General features: G+C 43.1%; 1 protein-coding gene across 4 annotated transcripts in view; it reads right to left on the reverse strand.

The window, feature by feature from the left end:
* Window positions 1-25,679, reverse strand: part of GALNS (galactosamine (N-acetyl)-6-sulfatase) — an 82,615-nt gene that overhangs the window by 38,472 nt on the left and 18,464 nt on the right. For all 4 annotated transcript variants that reach the window (XR_012657297.1, XR_012657298.1, XM_032764245.2 and 1 more), the window contains 4 exons: window positions 24,935-25,074; window positions 22,106-22,209; window positions 13,539-13,675; window positions 11,331-11,433 (listed from right to left, as the gene is read on the reverse strand). Coding sequence is in view for 2 of the 4 variants with exons in the window: in XM_032764245.2 (XP_032620136.1) it covers window positions 11,331-11,433; window positions 13,539-13,675; window positions 22,106-22,209; window positions 24,935-25,074 (484 nt within the window). In the remaining 2 variants the exon portion in view is untranslated. The remainder of the gene's footprint in view (window positions 1-11,330; window positions 11,434-13,538; window positions 13,676-22,105; window positions 22,210-24,934; window positions 25,075-25,679) is intronic.

The following is a 25,679-nucleotide window of genomic DNA, read 5'->3' on the forward strand; positions in this document are numbered from 1 at the left end:
AAGTGCTAATTTCACCGAAGAGAAAATAAAGCAGGAGGCCCCACTGACTAGCAAGAACTAGCACCTAATGGACTTGTTAAACCTCACAGGTTTACAATTCCAGCTAACATGCTGCGCTATTTACAGTACTTCATAACGCCCTGAGACATGGACAGAGACCCAGAGAGAAGGTAAACGGTAATATTTAAATGGAAGGGGGAAAAGCAGTTGTACCATTTGCTTATAAAACAAACAACAAACTGAAAGGCTCTCCACAGATGTTAGGATTTGATTGGCAAACAATTTTCTAAAAATATCCTGTATGTTTTTAATGGACAGCTGGTCAGCGGAGCAGTTAATATTCTGCTTTTCAATAAAGCAAGAAGGTTAGAAGCCCATGAAATCCCATTTATCTGCACAGAGCTATAGATTCCTGAATCAGTGGCTGGAAAAAATAAGAGAGTTGCTTGATAGGTTGGAGCGGGCAACTAATAATGGACTTTAAATGGATACAAAAATGATTGACCTTTTAACCTTCTCGTACCATAGACCTCGGAGACTGAATGAGGTTTTGACAGTGGAAAATAGAATTTAACTTGAAGAAGATACATGGAACAAGTAGTGGAAAGGTATCAAAACCCAGATATAACATACAAATTATAATTTGGATGCAAATCAAACAAGTTATTTAATTAAGAGCCTGCTAATTGATACACTGCTCCTCTACTGCAAATGTTTTAGTTTGAGGGAAGAATTTATTCTCTTGGGCATTTGCTTCTTCATTGCTCTGCTTATACGAGAAGCAAATGGTGAAATGTAATTCACATAACGAGGTGCTCCAGAACACGTTCCAGATTATATCCCCAGATTCCTGAGAAATAAGTCTTCAACAAAAGTGTCTCAGAACCAACAAAAAGCTACCTGTCTCTCTAGCTTCAAAAGGCAATTCCCTCTTCAAATCTAATTTACTAGAGGGAAAACGAAAATCCCTCAAACATAACATTCTGTGACATTGATAAATAACACCCCAAAAATGTGGCTGAAACTACCATTTACATTCTACGGCCTTTCAACTTTATCTCCATAAATAAAAAGTGAAATACGAATCATTTTTATGATGTTCTGTGTGACATCAAAGTCCAGCTGTGGCCCAGAGATGGCCTCAAAACTTTCCTACTTGCATATCAGCTACTAAGTAAAATAATATTCCCCCTCCATCTCCACTGATGGCACTGTCCAGCAGAACAACCACTACATCACAATACAACATCAACAGATAAAAATGATCCTCTTAGAAGTCCAGGCCTCGAGATCCAATGGGAATGAGCCTAGCATAATAAATATCTAGGTAATGAAAGAGACAGGAAGAGGTAACAGCAAATGGGAGGATCCAGTACAAACCAGAGGGATGGTAATAAATAAATAGGGAACCAGCTGCGATCACTCCAAAAAAACCACCACCACCTTTTTGGGGAAAAACAGTTGTTAGCTGACTTCTAAAGACAGGGAGGGATGGACTGAGCTGGATAGCAGGGGAAGCAGGTTCCAGGTCAGACTGACTCAGAACATCAGGGTGGTTATTGAGGAAAGCCCTGATCCTGCAGTCAGAGTGGTTTGGGCACAAAGGTCCATCGGCATACATCTGAGTGCCAGACAGGACGTTACGCGGCTGTGCTGGGATCCCTAAAGGCAGATGATGAACAAGTGCTGCTCTCCATCAGGACAAGGTTCCTGGTTTCAAATGCTGCCAGGTCCTATGCCAGCAAGAGCTTTCAAAACCAATTTAAAAATTCAAGCCTCTACTTTACTGGTGGCCAATATAAAGAACGCAGGCATATGTAGCGTGCACTGGTTCATGAGTCAAGTTAACCAGAGCCCCATTTGCAACTGAAAAACCCAGTATTGCAATAGAAATGGCACAGGCAGACCATGATCACTTATGTGGCCCATCTACTTCAAGGGTTCACTCACATCAATCTGACTGCAGGACTGAGGCTGTAAAAAACATTATAAAAAACCTGTTGATAATCTGAATATTATATATACACACTATACTATGCGCCAGAGTACAATCCATAGCAGGATGACTGAGGACACATCCACTGCCATTGTACAAGACAAGTGAGGAGGTCTGATGGCATCAAAGATTTTGCCAGAGCAATTAATGTGCTGATGGGGAAAAAAAATGTTGGTTGCATACAATGCATCAAACAATAATTTCTCATTAAAATGGACATTCTGAGCCTCCTCTTGATGGAGCCCTATTGCTGAAAACTGACATCATCTGAGACACCAGCAGTATCACTGCGCAGTTTAAGAGGCAATAAAACAACTTATATTCTGCAGGAAAATCACTTTACTATTTAAATATTATAACGGTAATTCTGCCTGTCCCTAGATTTTGTAAATTCAATGCCGTTTCCAGTCCTTGAGAAGGAAACTGCACAATATTCTCTATGAATAAACTGAAAGTCTAGGATGCTCTGTCCGCACTGCTTCCCTTTTCCAGAGCAAAGAATTTTTAATCAATTCTGCTTGAGATTTGGGAAGAATTTTCAGAAACAGATAATCCACACATTTGTGCCTCTGGTGTCTTGGGAAACATGTAGATTAAACTTGTGTTTGCTGCTTGGGAGGGGAGAGGGGGAAGAAGAGACTGTCCCTAGATCTTCCTTTATCAGGATGAAAGGAATTACTACTTTTCATTCCTGCCTCAAAGAAGGTTCTTCTGCCTTCTCTGCACAAGCTGGAGTGAGTGTTGATGAAGCAGACATGACTGGTGAAGAACGAGACTGTTCTTTCTAGATATTTGTACTGGTGAAGATTCTGAGGGAATTTGAAATCATGCCACTGTTTCAGAATGATTTCTCAGTCTTCGGCAAATTAGACATTCCTTTTTAAAAGGGACAAGCTAACCGCACAGGCTGTAGAAACTAAGAGCTTTGTAGGCTTTAATGTTAGATTCAGTGGGCCTGATCCTCAGCTGGTGTAAATCAACATCCTTCCACTGAAATCAGTGGAGTTTTGATGCGTATCTGGCCCAGTGTTTTTGCTGAGTTCCAGATGGCCAGCTTCACTTAAAAATGAAATTCATACAGGAGAAGAATGAAGAATCCCTTTAAGAGAAATGGGCTGATCCAATTCCTGCCTTCTCCACAACAAAACCAAAACCACCATTAGACTTATTATATTGTTTCCTTAAACATTTTTATTATGAGATCCTGTTACTAACAATGTGCTTTTAACTGGCTATTGATTCCCTGTACAAGTCTAATATAGTTTAATCCGCACCTTAGCTGAAGTAAGATGTTCATTTACAATAAACAGTGACCTCACATAGAAAAAAGGTAATTGCTTGTATTTAGATAAATTCTCTGATCTTTTTCCGAACACTTATAAAAACACGAGGGATATGTCTACAGCTAGTCACAGTTCTGTGCCTTGTTAGAAACAGCCAACTAAAAGAGCATCCGATTACTTGCAAATAGCAACCAGAAGCATGTCTGCTACCGGACCAAATCTCCTGGACAGCGATGATGTTTTGTACCACTGCACAGTGAAGAGAAATTTCACTGAATTTCATTGAGTTTCTCATATAAAAATAAACTTTTCCTTCAGACAGGAAAGTGGATTTTTAAGGGGGCAGGAGTGTCTGCCCCTCCAGCCCCACTGTAAGCCCCTCAGCAAGAACTACTGACTGTTGATTATATGGCTTGTGACTCAATTTCCAGAGTAAATGGCCCACGGATGTTATGTCAATAATGACATGAGACAAATACAACAGTTCACCATTTTGGGCTCCTAGCCAAGCAATGGAATCAGCACTTGTGTTAATGTAAGCCCTCTGGCGATTCATCTCCCTGGCACTATCCCAGAGCATTCTGAATTTACAAGTGACTGTGGATTATGATAGTGGCACAGCAAACACTGGACTGTCTCCTTGTCAACATTTCCTCATTCCAATGCTCAAAACACAGAACAACAAAACAAATATTCATATTAGGAAAAACACAGCTTGTTTGAGCCAGGTATCCCCAACACTGCAGCAATCTGCTCTCTTTCTTCTTGTCCTTGCCACAGTACTGGAAAGCAGCGATTCTCATTCGTGGCAGTTCTCAGCAAAAGCCTCCAGCGTTGGAATTCAGAGTGACCGAACACCTGAAAATGCTGGTGCTGATTTCTCTTGGTAGCCGCTTCAGCTCTGTTGAACAAAAATCACTTCTAATGTGTTAACTGTCTGGAAGGGAGCGGAGAAAAGGGGCAAATCAAAAAGTCTCCATTGGCTCTCAAGCAGAAGCGATCGATAGCTAGCTCATATGCTCAGAGGACCACAAACAAATGTCATTATTTGTGAGGTTCTACTTGATTTCACATCCCCCCTCACAGAAAAGGCTTTATCGATTCTTTCATGTTGATGAGAAGGGCAATCAGAACAGACCGCAGCACAAATAACCCCTTTGGCATTTTACAGTGAAACAATAGGGTGTGTTTGTGTACACACACACCCCCTTTATGAAAAACCATTGAAAACCACTAACAAGATACTAAGCTGAGAGCAGAGAGGCTGAAGTTTATCAGCCACAATCCACTAAACCAATGGGCTTTTTAAAAAATATTTTTGCAAAGATCCAGTTAAGGTCAACTCACCAGTGCTACCGAAGAGCTATGCTCTGTTAGAGTGATCTCAGGAGTAAGCAGAGGCGAGAGCTTTACCCTCCTGGTGGGTCAAGTTCTTGACACCTCTAATGAAGCACTAAAATCGGGATTTTGGAAGGAATTTAATTACCCCTCAAAAAAAGAGGCAAGCAGATTCCTTCAAGAATCCACAATTTTCCCCTTTATTCTCCTCTCCCTGCTCTGCATAAAGCTGACCTGTCCTCCCAACAAAGGAGGGCTAAATGCAACTCCCTCCCTCTAAGCCCTTTAGAATTGCTTCTGATCAGCTGGACAGGGCAGCAGGAGAGCAATGTAGAGCATGAGGCATATGTATTTCAGAGCGGGTAGAGTAAATTTGCCTGTCCTTCAGGATCTGCCTCTTCTCAGGGACCTCTTCTGGGCTAAATGCAGTGGTGACAACAGTGGTATATGATACAAGATATACACACAAGTGGTAGTGTATCCGTTTGGCATTCTGTGGTTGGGCCAAATACATGCAAATTAAATGCCACACGGTTGGCAGGGGAATGCAGCAGGAAAAGCTACTAAAAGGCGGCTGTAAGGCAAAGTGGTGGGGTGCATAGGGGGCTGCTCTAGCTTACAATTGAATTGGCTTTCAGCACAACAACGAAATGCCAGTAGGGAGCGAGTCCTAGACTCCAAAGCCAGAAGGGACCACTGTGATCATCTGGTCAGCTCTCCTGTATAACACAGGCCATGAGACTCCCCTGAATTCATTCTTGTTTGAACTACAGCATGTATTTTAGAAAAACATCCAAATCTGGATGGTGGAGAGTCCACTTCAGCCCTCGGTAAGTTGTTCCAATGGTTAATTATCGTCACTGGTAAAAATTTATGCCTTACTTCTAGTCTAAATTTGTCTAGCTTCAATTTCCAGCCAACTACTCTACCTGACTGGTGACATAGATCCTCTGACCAATTTGCACTGGATCTGTCATGTACAATGCTGTGTTCATTACTGCTGGATTTGGCTGGAAGAGCAAGAATGCCAACTCCGACAGGGCTGTGGAAGAGCCTACGCTCTGACAGACATAAACACCAAAGCAAAGGACAGTACGGGCCAAATCCTCAGCAAGTCTAAAGCAGCATAGCTGTACTCATTTCAACGGAACCACTTTGATTTACCACAGCTGAAAATCTGGCCCTATGTCTTCCAGGTGAATCCAGTTACAGGTTTCTGTCACACCACTGCAGACTATACTTCCTGTGCTCTCACAGCTTCTTTTTAAACTCCAGGGGTCAATAATGAAGTATTTTTCCTGTGAAATCATTTATTTACTGACTCTCCAATGAAGTTAGAATTAGAGGACTGGGCCAAAAGAAACCTGATGAGGTTCAACAAGGACAAGTGCAGAGTCCTGCACTTAGGACGGAAGAATCCCATTCACTGTTAGAGACTAGGGACCGAATGGCTAGGAAGCAGTTCTGCAGAAAAGGACCTAGGGGTTACAGCGGACGAGAAGCTGGATATGAGTCAACAGTGCACCCTTGTTGCCAAGAAGGCTAATGGCATTTTGGGCTGTATAAGTAGGGGCTTTGCTAGCAGATCGAGGGATCTGATCATTCTCCTTGATTCGACATTGGTGAGGCCTCATCTGGAGTACTGTGTCCAGTTTTGGGACGCACACTGTAAGAAGGATGTGGAAAAATTGGAAAGAGTCTAGCGGAAGGCAACAAAAATTATTAGGGGGCTGGACTTATGAGGAGAGACTGAGGGAACTGGGATTTTTAGTCTGCAGAAGAGAAGGATGAGGAGGGATTTGATAGCTGCTTTCAACTACCTGAAAGGGGGTTCCAAAGATGATGGATCTAGACTGTTCTCAGTGGTAGCAGATGAGAGAACAAGGAGTAACGGTCTCAAGTTGCAGTGGGGGAGGTTTAGGTTGGATATTAGGAAAAACTTTTTCACTCAGAGTAGTGAAGCACTGCAATGGGTTCCCTAGGGAGGAGGTGAAATCTCTTTCCTTAGAGGTTTTTAAGGTCAGGCTTGACAAAGCCCTGGCTGGGATGATTTAGCTGGGAATTGGTCCTGCTTTAAAAGCAGGGAGTTGGACTAGATGACCTCCTGAGGTCCCTTCCAACCCTGATTTTCTATGATTCTAAGTCTGAGACTACAGAATTCTTAAACTTCTCTGTGTCTCCTTTTTTTCAGTCCAAAACCAAATCCAACTCTGGAATAGAATACGTATTAAATCTCAAATTATTTACAAATATAAATATATTCTCTCAGTAAATTCACTTATCTCTGGTCTATTCATCAGCTCCTGGATGTTAGACAATTCAAACTGCATAAACATGAACCACTTGTAACTAACAAAGGCTTTTCATTGTACAAAAATGGCAGCTAGGTAAATATTCCTCATGTGAGCATTCCATGTAATTTACAAGCAGGAGTGGTGTGTGCCATCAAGTCCTTAGTCTCACTTATTTCCGCTAAGTGGATTTATATTTCTTTCTCTTATGCTATTCAAGGGAGTAGCCATTCATGAATATAAGTTATCTAAATAATCAAGTAGAAATAGCAGGGAAGATAACACCAAATAGTCCTATAGTGCTAGGAAATAGATTACAATGATTTATAGGAGGAATTGGATTAGAAAATACTGGCTTTGGAGGATAAAAAACCAAAAACCAAAAAGCCAACACATTTCATCTTTGTGACTGATGACAACAAATTGAATCCCAAACTTGAATACAAGATAATGGGTACCAGTTAAAGCACGTTAATGTCATGAAAGTTTAATAAGGCAAAGAGACTATAAATCAGTGGACTGTTGGCATGGGATCTTTGCAGTGTAAATATTTCAAGTGCCATATGGGGAGAAGCATGCACAACCGAGTTATCTCCTGGGGTTAGCTGTCTGCAAGCGTCTCCTCTGTGCTCGATTTTACACATACTTTATTATTTAGCTGCCTAACGCTGCAATCAAGCAAGTAGCTTTCCAGGTTAGAGACTAAAATTCCTAAACTTGCACAAATTCTTCATAACCAAGCTCGACAGTGAAAAGCATGGAGGTGTTGAGAAGTCACACATGGGGCCAGAAGGATAACAATGTGAAGTTTTCCAATCCTAACATCAATTGGATTCTGGTTCGCTCAGTGGCATTTACAGGTTTAAAAATCTTAAAACAAGCACACCAAGCATGGATTAAAAATAGCGCAAGTTGTCTGTATTTCGGTTTGGCAGGATTCATTTTAAACTGATAGCTGTTGTGTTGGGAAATGTCAATTTCAGCTGACACTGTAATCGACATTTATCAACATAAAAAAGCATCCATCAGTAATGGCATGAGTGCAGCCTGCCCTTCCCCTGCACCTACAGGGATCCAATGTCACTGGCCTTTTGGCAGCGCAGTCATGGGAATGAGTGAGCAGGGCCATGACAGCAGAGCTGCAGAGGGCTTCCTGCATGGTGACACTGGATCGCTGCAGGAGCAACGTGTGGGGGAGGCTGCAGTCCTAGCAGGCGAGCATAGGTGCTGGAACTAGAGGCGCTGAGGGGGCTGCTGCACCCCCTGGATTAAAGTGGTTTCCATCATACGCAGAGTTTACAGTTTGGTTCAATGGCTCTCAGCATCCTCACTGTACGAATTGTTCCAGCATCACTGCAGGGCAGAGCAGAGCAGAGACTCCCAGTCAGGCCTGTGAGGGATGAGTCCCCAGCTGTGGGGGAGGTCACCCTGCTGCTGAAAGGCTCCTGCCCGGGGACAACACCATTCAGTAGCAGGGTGGCCTCCGCTATAGCTGGGGGCTTTCCTTCCTCAGTGCTATCCTGACCAAGGGTCCTGCACCATCCTGGCCAAGGGTTTCCGCTCTGCCCTCCCAGACTTGCGGCTTTCTCCACACCTTGCACGTGCAGGGATCAAGTGTCACCGACCTGTGACCATGTGGGGAGTCCTCTGCAGCTCCCCTGTCATGGCCCCACTCACTCACCCACCAGTCAGGTGTGTGGGAACTGTCCCCAGGCAGGAACTGTTCAGCAGTGGGGTGGCCTCCCCAGCAGCCAGGGGCTCATCCTCCTCTGTGTAGTCCTGATCAAGTGGTCTCTGGCTCCAGGTCAGGACCGCAACCTCCTTCGCACCTGTGTTTTGGGCCCCTCAGTGGCCCAGGGAGCCATCTACAGCCCTGCCCCAACCCTACCCACCACTTAGTATCATGCAACAGTAAAAATGTAAACATAAAAAGTGATATTCTTAAGCAAAATTAAAAAAAAAAATTGACTTCTGACAAGACTATCTATATTTAGTAATTTTCCACTCTGCCAATTAACAAGGGTCTTTTAAGAGCAAATAGAGGTTTGGCTGAAACATGAAACAATGAAGCAACTCTACAAAAATAACAAGATACTAAATTATCCCTAAAGTAAACCTCTTGAAAATAAACAGAGTTGTTTTGATGTATCTGGCCAACCTCAGGCCTGTTTAAATGGTTGCAGCTTCAATAAAGATGATGGAACTGTACCAGTTTTCACCAGATCTGACTTTGGCCCCATCATTTTTATGAGTGAAAGGCTTCCAAGTTCAAAGGGAGTTTAATAATCTCCACATCTGACTCAGATAATCAGGTAATGAGCCAGTCAGGAGACTCCACCATTAGACAAGGTAAAAACTTGCCTTATTAGCCAAAAGCCCCAGTGGCTTGGCAAGGCAAACTCATCTGTTCTGTTGACAATCAGGATTTCTGATGTCACACAAGTGTACAATAAAGTCCACTTGCAATGAAGCCAGCAAGCAAAACTGGCTCCTCCTACTCTGCAAGATAACTCCAACCACAGTATAAATATTACTGATAACAAAGCAGTAATTGCAAGGAGGAACTGTGTAGCGGTCACATATAACAAGCTTGCAAAAAAGAAAACAAAAATCAGAACTGTAAAAATATTCTGCATTCTGATTGATTGATTGATTGGATTGATTTTAAGCTTGTGAGGGTTGTAATTAATGTCTAGAAGACATGAGGAATCAGAACAAATTTCAGCCCCAGCTTCCTCTGCATGTTGTTAATGGCTATTCTGTCCACTAATGTGCTCCAATTTTACCTGCATCAACCACATATGATACAAGCTGCAGGAAAGCAAGTGAATTTTTAATAATTTCTCTGATGTACAGCATAATTACTGCCTTTAATCAGCCAGTAGTTAAACAAAGACTTAGAAAGAAAGAAATATTCCTTAATTACCCAACTGACACTGCTCACAGTGGGAGAGTCTTTGAAATGAGTAACTGGTCTCCATTATCACAGCTACATACATATTCAGACATGTACAAACAGGTTAGATCAGTGTAAGTATTTATTTTTTCTGAACTAGGTGTGTAAGTGTGTATATGTGCTTATATTACAATGGAGATCAGTTACTCATATCTGACATTGTCTTCTGTACACATGGGAAGTGCACACCTGTGCATGTGCACACCCTTTTCCAATGTCCCCACTCACAGTGAAAATCTTCCACTCTTTCCACGTCACTTGAAAGATCCGAGCTTTATCTGCATACAAGTGTCAACAATAGATTGCACTATCCCCCTCACAAAGGGTTAACAATGGCATAAAATATGCAATGCAAGTTTCCCTCCCAATTGGCAAGTCTCTTTGGGGCCATGTAAAATTGCAACTTTGACTCTTTGAGCCTTACAGTATTTCTAGATACAAACTTTACAGCCATGAATGTAAGACTCCCTTGATACTGCCTCTACCCCCACCCCCTTTGCCCCGAGTATACAAACTACATGCTTGTTTTCACATCCACAAACGCCAGCAGCACATTGTTCTGCACCTGTGAAGCCCTGAGGACCTCCCATATCTAACAAATAGTAATAATCTTACAAACAACCCCCTGTACCACCAGCCTGCTGTTGAAATGGCTAAGAGCTGTGCCATAGCACATTTACTTCACTTTTAAGGGCATAATCAGCATGGCACAATTGTGAGCTGCCATTTGTGAAATGCCCCAGAGTTTATTACCCAAGTTTGGAACAAGATACAAAACCAGAAAAACAGCAAGAGTGTATAACTTAGAACAAAGGGATGATCAACCGAGAGAGCTCAAAAACGTGATTAGAATGATTTAGGTCTGAGCATGCTTTTGTAAGAGATGAAACACAAGTGCTCTGTCTTCAGCGACTGCAGATCTTTGCACAGTGCAGCTGCTAACAGCTGGGCTTCCTTCCCTCTCCATGCATGGCTTAGCAAAGCAGCCTTATATTCATTTTAATAATGACGGGCATGGAATTCCTCATATCAGACACTGGAGCCACACCAACAACTTAATGTAACACTTCAAATGGTGTGACTTTTAAGCTTGGTAAGAATTGATCAAGAAAAGATGCTTAAGGTTGGAGTATATTAGATGTTTAAAAAACAAAAAAACAAACAACCCCAACATCCAAAACAACCCAAGAGAACAATTTCCTGTTATTGCCTTGGAATGACACTGACTTCAATGTGAAGGTGCTGAAATATTAGCCTCCTTCCTCCTTTCACTTTCTACAACAGATCCAGCAGTAATGACACATCAACGTCTCCAATAAAAGGCTGGTTTAAAATGGAGCGCAGGGACACGCCAATGATTTCAAATTCCCCTTTAATGGGTTTTTTCCCCCCATGAGGAAAATGTCACTTTATGCAACTGGGAATGGGGAAAATGAACTAAACGAGGCAGTTTTGTTTTCGGTTACCTGACTGAACTGCTCCCAGGAGTTGCTCCAGGTCCAGTAGTGAGCCTTGTAAAGCCCAAGTCTCACTGCCATCATCTCGTTGCCACGGTAATAGAATATCGGCCTGATAGGGAAGCAGAAGGGGGAGGGGAAGTGCAGCTGCATGAGAAATGCAATGTGCCCAAACACGCACTTGGGCAGGCACACTGATAAGGGAGACAAACACTTTAATGGAGTCTGACTTCCGATTCAGCTATCAGTCAGAAACAGGCTGCCTCTCAGATTCTCCACTGCAAGGTTTTCAATTAACATTTTTTTAAAGTGTTCATCAAGTTGAGAGCTCACATTGTGCAAGAATGAAACATTATACAACTGGGCTGCCAGTGAATGTTAATCCTTGAACTATCAGCCCCTGTAATTTTCTCTAGCGCGTGACGATTTAAACACCAATTGTCTCAGAAGAGTGGGGTGTGTGATGGGGATTCACAGAACATGGGATGCCTGGTCTCCTGTTTATGGCTGGGGACAGCTAGAGAGCACCAGACTGCCAGCTGTTACTGTCACACAGGCTGATTAGCCAGAGAAGGGGGAAAACGGCATTAAAGACGCATTCTGCTTTCCAGTGCCATCTCAGAACGCACCCAAATCACAAATGCCAGCACTCCAACATGCTTTAGATTCCATCCCCATCAATTTCTCAAAAAGCCTTCCCTTTAACTTGGCCTAATGTAATTCTGGGTGCTGCCTTTTCTCAAACATCCATGGTTCTCAACTTAGGGAGCACACTGGGGATATATTTGGAAAATATATTCTATTCAGACCAGTTAATGGCCTGTGTCCCCCTTTCAAAAAATGTTGTAGCGAGCTCACCACTGTCCCCCCTTTTCCCTTTGGTTTCACCGACAAAGCACTCTGTTGCTCTTGGATCGGAAGGTAAAACCAGACCACCCAATTTCTGCAGAACTGAAGCATCTATAGAGGGCAGACTCTGTTGGCAGAGTTCCTCATGCAAGGACGCCAGCTTGGTCAGCTTTTTCCAGTAGGAGCCTTCTTTAGTTGGGGGTGTTTGTATAAGATCTTTTGTTTTAAATAATCTTCTCCTTCCCCAGATCATCTTTACTGTTCCTGCTTCTTAGCCAAAAAGGATGTTAAAACCTAACCCACTGGAAAAAATTATTAATGGAGTTTTTGGCTTTGGAAGACCTGACCTGGTTCACCTTGTGCACGGAAGTGACAATTATTGTAGTGCAAGTGGCAGAGTAATGAAATGTTTGCCTCTCCAATGGAAAAATTCTTATGTCAATAAAGAACCTCTTCAACCTTAAAGAAATAAAGGAATGCTAATTGCAAACATTTCGCAGCACTCACAGATCCCCAGTAACGCCCTAAATTAGACACAAGGTGAATCATCTGCAGTGCTATGCAGGTGCTTTCTGCCCTAATGGGCACAAAAATAGCTTTACTGACCTACGGTTCAAGGTCCCTGTGCCTTTTTTCATGCTCTCCCCTACTTATGGAACATCCCTTCTACTTTGATTTGTCAGGCTGCTTCCCTCTGCTCAATTAAACCATTCCTGGAAATACTCACCAGTTCTACATTGCCCAGGAAAGGAAGTCAAGAAAGTTCACTGTCTAATCTTGTCTTGTTTTAACACCCATCCCATCCCCACTCCCTGCTGCTCATTATCCCAGCTCTTCAAGTCAAGTCTAAAATTTAGGCCCAACCATGAAAAAGGATCCACATAAGCGGACCCAAAGGAGTGGGGTTTCAGTGAAGTCCCTTTCCAGGGTTAAGGGCTTTGACAGTATGTTCCTTCAGACAGTGGCTGTGTTCTGTGAAGTACCCAGACACTCTTGGTTGCTATACAGTAACAAACAATTAAACCTCTTTTCCCTAACCAGGTTAAAGATCGCAGAATTTATCCTCACTGTGACCTTATGCTGTTCCAGGGATCTGTGCTAACCCCTGGACAGATGAATATGCCCATGGAATCCATTTCATGGAAATACGCTGAGTTTCAAGAAATTCCACCTCGTTAGCTTCAGCACATAATTAGCACAGAAAGTAAATCTCTGTTGCTCACCCCAGTTCAGCCATCAAGAACACAAAGTGCACCAGGCCAGTTTCTAAAGTATTAATTTTTAAAGATTTTTTAAATACGCAAATGAATTCTGCCTCCCTCCAATGATCCCGAGGGACGAGCTGTGAGCTCCGTGCTCATAACTAACCTGTCAATTAGCTTGCCCTGCAGGATGGCAGGAGAAAGGTCAATACCGTCAATCTGTCTGTCACTGGGAGGCTGCAATCCCGCTAGGGAGAGACTGGTGGTGAAGAGATCCATCACGTTACCCAGTTGATGACTCACCTGAAATTGACAAGACAACAAAGAGCATTTGCACACACTTTCCATACAAATTCAAGCAGACAAGGCTGCCTGCCTCTCTGCTACACAAGAGGTGCTTTCTCAGTCCTATTCCTTTTTTGCATCTCAAAATTTCTCACTTGGGGCTTGACCCTGCTCACATCAGAGTCCCCATTAGCTTCTAGAGGGCTGAATCAGGCCCTTCCTCCTTTCATGTTGTTTTTTATGGAACTTTTTTTTTTTTTAAACCTCTCTCTTTACTTCACCCACTTTCCATTCATTCATTCATACTTTGTGGTGCTTAGAGCCCCCTGGTGTGCATAGGCAAATTATTACTCATTCTGAGATTGAAAAAATCAGTATTCTATGCAAAGTTCCCCTTGATTTATTCCATCCACTGGCCCCCTCTGGAGCCCTGCATTGCCAGGGGTGAGCTCCCAGCAAGTACAGAAGTGGGTGGATGGGGAGTGATCTTCAGGGCCCAATGACCTTATCTACAAACAGTTTTCAACAATTCTAGAATGGTGAATCTGGAATATTTTTGAGTATTTTTATCAGGGAGGAAAAACCACCATTTTTTGGCTTTAGTGGTTTTTAAAGAGGTTTTTAATTTAATTAGTAGCCATATTTAGAATTCCTTCTGTCTTAATTATTCCTGTTTTAAAAACAAGCATCCCACATGGTATTTGTTTCTACCAATTACCTTCGGACTGATTTTCTCAAACACACACACCAGCCCCTTCCATCTGTAACCCCTTTGGGGTTTAGAGAGCATGGCCCCTTTAAATCTTTTTCCTAGGGGGAAGGAGAGTGAGAAAAAAGGATGGAAACTCCAGGGGTGGCTCTGGAACTGGAGGGAGAAGAGAGGCAGCAGCCGCAGGCCCTTGCAAAGGAAGCAGCAGAGAACCCGCACCCGGCTTCCCCTCCCTAGAGGAACGTCTTGGCTGGCTGGCGGGTACTGGCTGAGGTGACACCCCTGAACATGGAGGTGAGATGATGGGTCCTTGAAGGATGAATTCCAGGGCAGCTGGGTTTAAATGGCGGTTTGTGGTACAGAGTTTTCTGCCGGCACTGAACCTTCCTCCTCATGTTCTTGGGGGGTCTCCACAGCTTGGGCCAGTGGGGCCTCGGGAGTGCTCAGTGCGGGTTCTCCGCTGCTTCCTTTGCAGGGCCTGCGGGCTGCTGCCTCTCCCCCCCTCCCAGCTCCAGAGCCACCTCTGGTTTCCCTCACTCTCCCCCTCCCCCCAGGAAAAAGATGAAAAGGGGCTATGCTCTCTCAACCCCAAAGGGGTTACAGATCTTTCTGTGCTATGCTACTATGTTAGGAGACTATCGTCACCTTGGGATGGGGAATTAACCGACATTACACAAAGCTGAGGCAGATCTCTTCAGTCAAGTGTGAGAGTATGAGCGCTCTGCGCTCAGATGCATCAGTACCCAGATGTGACACAACAGAACCTTCCCAGGCATACCGCAAACTCGGAAACAAAGAGCCATGTGACCCAAGTCAACATACTTATATAGTGGAGAAAAACCATTTTCTTTCTTTTCCATCCAAGACAGATTCGCATGTTATACCAATATACCGAGGATACCAATATATCTGTCATAACATCATGACCATCAAAGCTTGCCTTATCCATGAATCTTCCCGCTAATAAGTAATGGATCTCCATTTACTAAGCTGACTCTAAAAGAGTATTTAAATACTGGAGCAAATTATGATAAAAGAGGAACTCTGCAACATATCAGCTCAGTTGTTTTAGATTCTGCAGCCCTATTAAGGGAAACAAACCTTTTTCTGAATTATTAAACCTCTTGCTCTAAGTGGCTAGATGGCCAATAGGTTGAAAAAGTGAACATCTAAGGATTTAAGCGGGCAATTGAAAGATATTTCTGAAAATTACAGTATTTTCCTCTTTCCAAAAACAACAGGCTGCATGCTATGCTTGCATTAGTGGGACGGATTAAGCATTTAACATTGCAATGTCACTCTGCTGGATTACAGTCATTTCAATTCTTAACCATTTGAATTCATCACAAAACACTGACAGCAGCATTTAATACTGAGGTAGAATACGGGCAAAACTTCCCCTGTCCCCATGCAGGAGAAACAAAATGCATAGCAGCAAGCATAGAGAGGGCCTGATCCTGGAAACCTTTATTTATGAAAACAGCCTATAGTCAATAGAGTAATCTGACTGAAATTAGTGGGATTACTGGCATGTGAAAGATTGCATGGGATCAGGCCCATAGTTTGATTCAGAGCTTTTGTTGCACTGAGGTACTTTGGAAGAGGCTAGGATCAACCTGTTTTTGTGGGCAGTAAGGGATGGGAAGGGGTTAAATCGCAGGACCTGAAACATTAAACGATCCTCCACATGAGCAACACAAGAGGCAGGAATGTACACAAACTCTTCTAAAGGTTCATCTCCTCATTTGGAGGAGAGGATGGAGGGAAGCTGTTTGCAACTTTCTCGGCTACACAACCTCTGAGAAGGAACTGAAACAGTCCCATTTTATAGTGAAACTGGACGTACTGTTTTAGTTTTATAATGTGCACTGGTACTGGGAGCTCCAAACAAAACAAAGCTACATACACTGCACCAAATCCTGCAGTCCTTACCCAGGCAAACCTCCCATTGCCTTCCACCCCAACAACTAAGTCAGACTCCAGTGAGACTGCAGCTCATTGCAAATACATAATGGTTACACACACACTCCCTGTTCCTTTGCAAGAACAACAGACATGCATTTTTATTGCTGATTCAAACACTAACAAAAATGCTGTTGTGTAGCTATCAGATACAGAGATCGAGGGAGGGGTCAGGCCCCACTGACCCCATTTTGATAGGTGCTAGATGTTGTTGCTCTTGCTCCTTACACTCTACTGTCTCCATACTGCTCCCTTTGGGTACACCTACACTGCAAAAAATAATCATAAAATAAAAAAGATCCACAGCAGTGCGTCTCAGAGCAACTGACTTAGGCTCATGCCACAGGGCTAAAAATAGCAGTGCAGACATTCCTGCTTGGGTTGGAGTTCGTCTCTAAGACCCATCCCCTTCACCGAGCTAGCATGAGTCTGTCTACTAGGGCTGGGGGCTCATTCCCAGCTGCAGTGTAGACAGACCCTTAGATTGTATGCTCCTTAAAGCAAAGATCTTGCCTTGTGTGTGTGTTTTGTAAAGGGCTGTGCACGTGTTAAGAGTGCACAGACATTAAATAATAACAATGTTGTCCTCCTTCAAAGAAGCTATCACATCCATTCCTGACAAAGGTGGACTACTTCACACACCATGAGGTGCTGAGTGTTTTGTATGCTCGCCTGCATGTCGCAGGCATTGTGAGGTTGGAGAAATGCCATGTGAAGGATTTGAGAGATTAATAAAAGGGATATTTGGCACATGATATAGTTATTAACATGCCTGCTCTCCATATACTCTTGCTGCAGCAGAAATGAACAGGATAGCTAGCATGTAAGTCTTTTTGTAATTAGGCCTTTCACAGTTTATAAGGCAAATCCAAAAAAATAAAAAATATATCGCTTTTCACGTCACCGCTCAATCCTGTCACGTAAATCTTTTGGCTAACAGACAGCAAGAAGCAATAGCCAAATTCAGATGTGCTATCTAATTTATACACTGTGACAGTCCTATGGGGCCACCATTGACTTCTTGTACCGGCCTTTATTAAACATAACCAGATGTAGATGACTCCCTTTAATCATCCAATTACGTTTCTGGTCTCAGACAACATTCTTCCACAAAGCAGAGAAAACTTCTTAAGGAAATTAAATGCTAGTGCCACAGCCACTTGGATTTATCTGTGCTCTGCAGCACCATGAAGAGAGGGAAAAAAAATAAAAAAGGTTAATATTTATAAAAACCTTTGAAGTATTTTCAGATAATTTTTTTTTAAATTACCATTTTCTCCTGTCAACAGCACTCTCATTCTAGCTGCCTCTTCCATTTTTTCTTAAGAAAATAAAAATAAAAATCCAGAGAGTAACAGCCCAGAGAAAATAAATAACATATAAAAGAAGAGCGAGATCAGATATTCCTCGTATCAGTGAGGAACAGCTGGCATTACGCACGTAAGAAGGGCTCCTCCTCCTTTTTTTTTTTTTAAATAAACTCTCAGTGAACACAGACCGTCTTTAAGAAAATGAAATCCTTTTGCTGTGGGCCACGTTGCGGGAAGAAATAGTCACCACTGCTGTTATCAGCGCTTTCAAGCTTTAACTCTGAATCAAAGGCGACAATTAATAAAGTCGCCCCCGCCAGGAAACGAAAGGAGAAAAGCTAAATATTTGAAACTGGGTGAACAAATGTCAGGGTGTTTTTAAATAAAGTCCTTTTACAGTTATCACAGCGAGCAGACCTGATATCCCTGTCTAATTCAATTTCAATTTGCGCCCCATGGGAGATAGTGAAGAAAAGGTTGCAATGCTGTCTTTGGGTTGATATGTTCTCTTCTCCTTCAGGGAGCAGGAACTGGGGAGGGAAAGGTAGGAGACACACAGAAAGAGAGAAGGAGGATTCAAATACCAGCAGAATATGAATTTCTTTCAGCTGGATCTTTCCAGAAGGCAGACATGATGCAGAGAATGTTTAAATGTTGACTTGTTATGAATTCACCTGGAAAATGGAGTAGGGGAGGAAGCTACAGAAAGGGTGTTTGTGTGTGAATAAACACTCCAAAATGAGGGGGCCAAAAGGAACTGAATTTTGATACCAACACCAGCAGCAGCCTCCTGTGGCATGACCCCCACCCAGCCCCAAACTGGTTACCTATAGTGCTACTGATGTTCCTATTAGAACCAGCCACTTGATTTCCTTTATAATTTCTACTCAACATTCCTTTTATTTGAAATAAAGGAATACACCCACTAAAAAGCTACAAGTCAGTAAGACTGTCAGCATAAGAACATAATGGCCATACTGGGGCAGACCAATGGTTCATCTAGCCCAGTATCCGGTCTTCTGACAGTGGCCAATGCCAGGTGCTTCAGAGACAATGACCAGAACAGGCATTCATTGAATGATCCATCCGCTATTGCCCACTCCCAGCTTCTGTCAATCAGAGACTAGGAACCCTCAGAACATATGTTTGCATCCCTGACCATGTTAGCTAATAGATATTGATGGATCTATCCTCCATGAAAAGACCAACAAAAAAGAATTGGTTGTTATAGTTCTGGCCTTCACAATATTCCCTGGCAAAAAGTTCCACAGGTTGACTGTGCATTGTGTAAAGAAATACTTCCCTATGTTTCTCTTAGACCTGCTGCCTATTAATTTCATTGGGTGTTATGTGAAGGAGTAAATAATACTTCCCTATTCACTTTCTCCACAGCAGTCATGATTATATAGACCTCTGTCATATCCCCTCTTAGTCGTCTCTTTTCCAAGCTGAAAAGTCCAAGTCTTTTTAATTTCTCTTCACGCCGAAGCTGTTCCAGACCCCTCATCATTTTTGTTGCCCTTCTCTGTATTTTTTCCAATTCTAATGTAGTATTTTTGAGATGGGGTGACCACAACTGCGTGCAGTAATGAAGGTGTGGGCATACCATGGGTTTATACAGTGGCACTATGATGTTTTCTGTCTTATTATCCATCCCTTTCTTAATGGTTCCTAACATTGTTAGCTTCTTTGACTGCTGCACATTGAGTGGATGTTTTCAGTGAATTATCCACAATGACCCCAAGATCTTTTCTTGAGTAGTGACAGCTAATTTATATCCCATCATTTTGTATGTATAGTCAGGATTATGTTTTCCAATGTGCATTACTCTGCATTTATCGAATTTCTGACCATCAGCAAGGAGGCATGACCCTTCCAGAGAATGCTTTAACTCCAGTAGTTTGGTGGGGCTGAGCAACTGAATGGTGCAGGCAACAGGATAGGGAAACTTTCAACAGCAGGTTACTGCTTTGAACGTGGCCTTGGTCAACAGTAACCAAAAGCTGTCACCATCTGATAAATGTCTGGTCATCTCTATGTGACAGTTTGTGGGTTCACTCCAATTCCTGGTGGACTTGTGTCCATAGTAAAAGCACTATTATAGCAGGCAGAGCTCCCAACTGATTTAGCAGAGAATTCAACAACTACATGGGACTAACCCTGAATTAACCTCTGAGTCCTCCCTCCTGGTCAGGCTGGGAAAGTAAAAGCTTCAACATGTACCTCTATCCCAATATAACACAACTTGATATAAAACGAATCCGGATATAACGCAGGAAAGCAGTGCTCCGGGGGGTTGGGGCACAGCACTCCAGCGGATCAAAGCAAGTTCGATAGGACACGGTTTCACCTATAATGCGGTAAGATTTTTTGGCTCCCGAGGACAGCGTTATATCAGGGTAGGGGTGTACTATATGTAAAATAGGCAAAAAAAACTGTAGAAGGGAGCTCTCCACCGATTATGTCTAGAAAAAGCAATTGTTGAGAAATAACTATGCACTATAAAAACTATACATGCGACTGTAACACTAGAAAGCAATGGCAGAGTTGCACTACCCAAAAACCTGAAGCAATGCTGTACTTCTCACCTGAGGACAGTGCTGTTGTGGGCATCAGACTGCAGGAGCCTTGATTGCAAGAATACAAGCATAGAAGACCTATCAATATCTGTTATTATGTATTTATTTACAGATAACACCCATACTAGCAAATCCACCCAGCAGAATGAAGCAGCACATTATGGACCACAGGTTTGAAAAGCAGTCTGAGCCCAATGGGAATTGTGGGAGACAACGCATCTCAGGATCAGACCTCTGTATGTGTAACCATTTGATGGCCAGTTTCCTGAAATGGGGCTAAATCAAGCTACGAATTAAGTATATGCCTAAAGTGAAGCATTTACTTAAGTGCTACTGAAGTCAATGAAGGCAGATCCGTCAATGGAGCTATGCCAATTTACACCAGGTGAGAATCTGCCTAATACGAAGACTTAAGCATGTGCTTAAAGTTAATCACATACATAAGAGCTTTTCTAAATAGAGGTAGTTTGCCTTTGTGTGTGTACCCATGGCAGTATGGCACGTCATTTGGGTATGCCAATGTGTTAACCATACATAAATGGTTGATCATACAAATTTAGGTTAAACTTTCAGCTTTTTCTAAGAGAGCAAACAATTCACCACAAACTACCACACCGAGCTCCAATCTGTGGCAAACATTTCTTCCCAACACATAAAATAGCTAGCTACACTGCATGTACAAGATTACTGTTAAGTTATTGGTATAAAAAATTCCTGCCTTTGTTCCTAATTTATATCTTCAAGTTATTTTTTTCCATATCTAATGTACCTGTTCCCATTAATGATGGTTGTTTACTTTTGGCACTTTACTCAAGTTTGTACATACAAAACAAAATAGTCCGTTTCAATGTTGTGTTCTCATGCACTAGTCCAAGGTTACTTATGCTTGGTTTGCACGGACTTCATGGGAATGTTCAAACAACATTCAACATTCAAACAACAAACTGTTTTCATTTCAAATTTTAAAGCATCACAAAAACATTCCTATTAGGTTTTGTAAAACTTTTAAAGATGAGAAACTCAAACTGCCCTTGTGCTCCAAATTTTAGGCCAAATCTGACAGAGACTCTCTAAATATGCTCTATAAATTATCTTTATCCGATTTAATGGATTTACAACATTGAAAAGGAATGTAAATTAGAAAAATAAATGTTTTATAAATATTTTGCGATCTTGGGCACAGTGTCGAGCTGATGAAGTATAATTTCTTTCTGAATAAAAGACATCTACAAAAGGGAGGGAATGTCTCCTGGAGAGCTGGTTAGATCTTTCTTTAATGAGTATTGGGACAATTTCCTGCACATTCTGGTATTGCCATCTGAGGATTATTTTAGAATGAGCTTCATTTTAATCTCTGTGCAGGCAGGAAATAGCAACATTCTAGTACACAGACCTACCTCCCTGAGTGAAACTGCTATCTAGCCACAAAAAACAGGAGTGTCAGGCTTAAAATCACTCGATGCTGCAGGACACGCAGAATATGTCCAGAAAGCATGTTTCTTCACTGCAGCAGCACATAACATTTGATCACATCGATAATCCACTAAAAATGCTAGAGATACAGAGGTATGATCCAACAAAAGTGAAAGGATTAAACAGACCAGGAAAACAAAAAGGTATCCGCTGGCTAAAGTGAAACCCCTTAGTGTTTATAAAAAATCCAGTCGTGTGCATTCACGGTATAGGACTGCAATAATGTAATTAATTGATCTTATTGTATATACAGCAACCAATACTTTACTTAATCAGATCCCAGGTTTGGCACAGTGATTCCATTGAGAATGTGCAAAAAGCCCTGAACCGAAGACCACTGAAGCCAATGGGACTCCTTCCATTGACTTCAGTTGGTGTTGGATTGGGCCTAAAATTGTTAAGGCCAGATACTTACATGTCCTGCAGGTATGTGGCCTGGCCACCAAGCAATAGCTGGCTCCCTCATCCCACCTTCAAAAGTGGTTTGTTTACCACACAGAAAGCGACCATTGCTACCTCCTAAGGGAAAAAAAATTGATAAACACTATGATGTTTTTCCTGTGGATGCTTGTGAAGGTCTTTTCAGCAGGGAAGAAACTGACTGATTAGTAGACTAGATAGGGAGTGCTATCAAATGCACAAAGGAAACAAACAAAACAAAAATTTTTGTTAACTTCTTTCATTTATAGGAATCTTAAATGTTTCTTGTGAGTGAAGGAGGTAAAAACTGATCACACATTGAATGAGTCAACAATGGGACAGAGGTGCAAAAAAGGCCAATATCATTCTGGTGTGTATTAACGGGAGTGTTGGATCCAAGATATGGGCAGTAATCGTCCTGCTCTACTCAGCACTGGTGAGGCCTCAGCTGGAGTACTGTGTCCAGTTCTGGGTGCCAGACTTCTAGAAAGACCTGGACAAACTGGAGAGAGTCCAAAGGAGAGCAACAAAAATGATAAAAGATTTAGAAAACCTGACCTATGAGGAAAGGTTAAAAAAACTGGGTATGTTTAGTCTTGGGAAAAGACTGAGAGGAGAGACCTGATATGTCTTCAGATACGTTATGGGATCTTACAAAAAGGACAACTGTTATCCATGTCCACTGAAGGCAGGAAAAGAATAAGTGTCATTTTCAGCAAGGAAGATTTAGGTTAGATATTAGGAAAAACTTTCTAACTGTAAGAATAGTTAAGCACTGGAACAGGTGACCAAGTCAGGCTGTGGAAACCGCATCATTGGAGGTTTTTAGAACAGGTTAGACAAACACCTGTCAGGGATGGTCTAGAACAGTTGTCTCCAACCTTTTTACGCCAAAGATCACTTTTTGAATTTAAAGGCAACCCAGGATCTACCCCACTCCTTCCCCAAGGCCCTGCCCCTTCCTCGAAGCCCTGCCTTACTCACTCCATCCCCTCCCTCAACCTCCGTCGCTTGCTCTCCCCGACCCTCACTCACTTTCACTGGGCTGGGGCAGAGGGTTGGGAGAGGATGTGGGCTCTGGGCTGGGGCAGAGGGGTTTGCAGTGTGGGAGGGGGCTCCGGGCTGAGCCTGGGGCAAGGGGTTGGGGTGCAGGAGGGTGTGAGGGAGTGCAAACTCTGGGATGGAGATTGGGTGCAGGAGGAGGCTCCAGTCTAGGGCAGAGTGTTGAGATGCAGGAGGGGATACAGGGTGCTGGCTCTGGGCAGGGAGTCAGGGCTGGGGCAGGAGGTTGGGGTGCAGGAGGGGGTATGGAGTGCAGCAGTGGATATGGGGTGCTGGCTCCAGGAGGGGGTTCAGGGTGTGCGCTCCATCTGGGCGGTACTTACGTCGGGCAGCTCCTGATCAGCAGTGCAGCGGGGCTAAGGCAGGCTCCTTACCTGCCCCAGTCCTGTGCCACTCCCGGAAGGGGCAAATGCACCCCTGTAGCCCATGGGGGGGGCACTTGGCTCCGTGTGCTGCCCCTCTCTGCAGGCACGACCCCCTCAGCTTCCATTGGCCACAGTTCCTCGTTCCCAGCCAACGAGAGCTGTGGGGGAGGCGCTTGCAGACAGGAGCAGCGTGCGGAGACCCCTGCCACCTCTCTTCCCCCAGGACTGCGGGGGTGTGCTGGTCACTTCTGAGAGTGGTGTGGGGCCAGGGCAGACAGGAAGCCTGCCTTAGCAGCAGACCCGCTGCATCAGCAGAGATCGTGATTGACTGGGAGAGTCTCCAGGACCGACCAGTCGATCGCCATCGATCGGTTGATGACCACTGGTCTAGGTAAACTTGGTGCTGCTTCTGCACAGGTGGGTGGGTTAAATGACCTCTCAAGTCTTTCCAGTCCTACATTTCTATGATTCGATGTCATTTTCTAGTGTCCTTTTAAGATATGAGTTTCATTGGATATAGACATGATGATGACAAAAGTGAGATTACATTTTATTTCCCCAGGAAAGCTCGGCTCAGAGACGGCAGCTGGTTTGCATAGAAGGTCCCCACTTTTTATGCAGCCTTACAGCTGCACTGACTGAGGAACAGCCAGGAAAGTCATGTGATTTGCCCAAGGCCACACAGATTCAGTGGCTCAGCTAAGGTTAGAACTCAGGAGTCTCCTATCTTGTGGCCTTATAATCACAAGACTACCTGACCTCCAAATGGGGGGAAAAAGGGGCAGGGGGGAATAAAATCCATTTGCTTAAGGATAGAAGCTTGAAAACAAGAGAAAAACTGAGAAGTGCAGCAAAGCTGTCCATGGCAGGGAATGTTTATTCTCCTTGACACCGTTTCATAGAGCTAAACACAATGGGACTCCTGGATCTTTTATAATGATCCAGAAAACTAAGATATGCATTTGATAATGGCCCTCTAATTCGTCTTCCTAATTAACTAGTACAGGAGACTTAGCAGTTGCCTGTATATGTCACTTCTGCACACACATTACCAACAACACATGAAGAGAGAAGGTGGGACCAAACATACAGTCGGTAGGAAGCTAATGTACTGCTTTTAAGGAGTAAAATAAAACAATATACACATCAGCACCAGGGCACAGTACAGAATGCACACGTGCTTGTCTAAATATGAGTGTGCCCAGGTGAGCAACTAACACGAGCATGGACTGGAGGCAGAACTCTAGTTCTGAACACTCCTGAACTTTGAGGCTTCTCTTATCTATATAAGGGACCAAACCAAAACGGCAGATGTCTTTCTCTTCAAACTCTGAGACTGTTTGGATCTAGACCCGAACTTCATAGCTGAGGCCCAGCTCTGTTTATTAGTCACGTACCTTGTTTAGGTGCTGAAATAAGAGCAGCTCCATTATCAGATGTGAAAAACACAAAAGTGTTCTCACTGATGCCCAGGTTTTGAAGGGACTTTAGGATTTTCCCAATGCTGTCATCAATTTCTCGCACTGCATCACCATACCTGAGACAGTAGAGATTACAAATATGCAAGCCAGCCAAGGAGGAGAAAGAGTTTAAACCAGGTAGCCTTACAGAACGCAAAGCACTCCATTGAAGCCCACAAGAATACTGAATTAATTGTGCTGAAGAGGGAAATAAGTCACCTACATATCAGGTACCAGAATAGAAGTTTACCAGTGTCACTTCGGAACTTATGTCTCTTATCTGCAGAAAGCAGCCTCTCTTGGATACTCAGACTCTCCAATTTGCTAAGATCTGAGCATTCTTGGACAGAGACCAGCAACTGAGAAAAATGAAGCCAAGTATAAGCAGAGGCCACTTCTGCCATGAACTGAGACTAATAAAGTAATTTTGTTTATAGATGCTAGTTTGAAACCGTGATCTTAAAAGCAAGGTCCATTATATCTATAGAGCTATCCTTCCCCCACTGTAAATTGCATTTTCCATGATGTGGAGCCTGTTTGCTGTTCTGATTTACAGGCTTTTAAGCCAGGCTCTAATCAAACTATGTCAACAGACTAACAAAAGCACCCATTCCACCGACCAGCATTTCATTACTCACATGGTGGAGCAGGGAGCTTAGATTTCACACACATTTGTGTCACA

The sequence above is a fragment of the Chelonoidis abingdonii genome, chromosome 19 (assembly GCF_003597395.2).
Source record: "Chelonoidis abingdonii isolate Lonesome George chromosome 19, CheloAbing_2.0, whole genome shotgun sequence".
NCBI classification, from domain to species: Eukaryota; Metazoa; Chordata; order Testudines; family Testudinidae; genus Chelonoidis; species Chelonoidis abingdonii.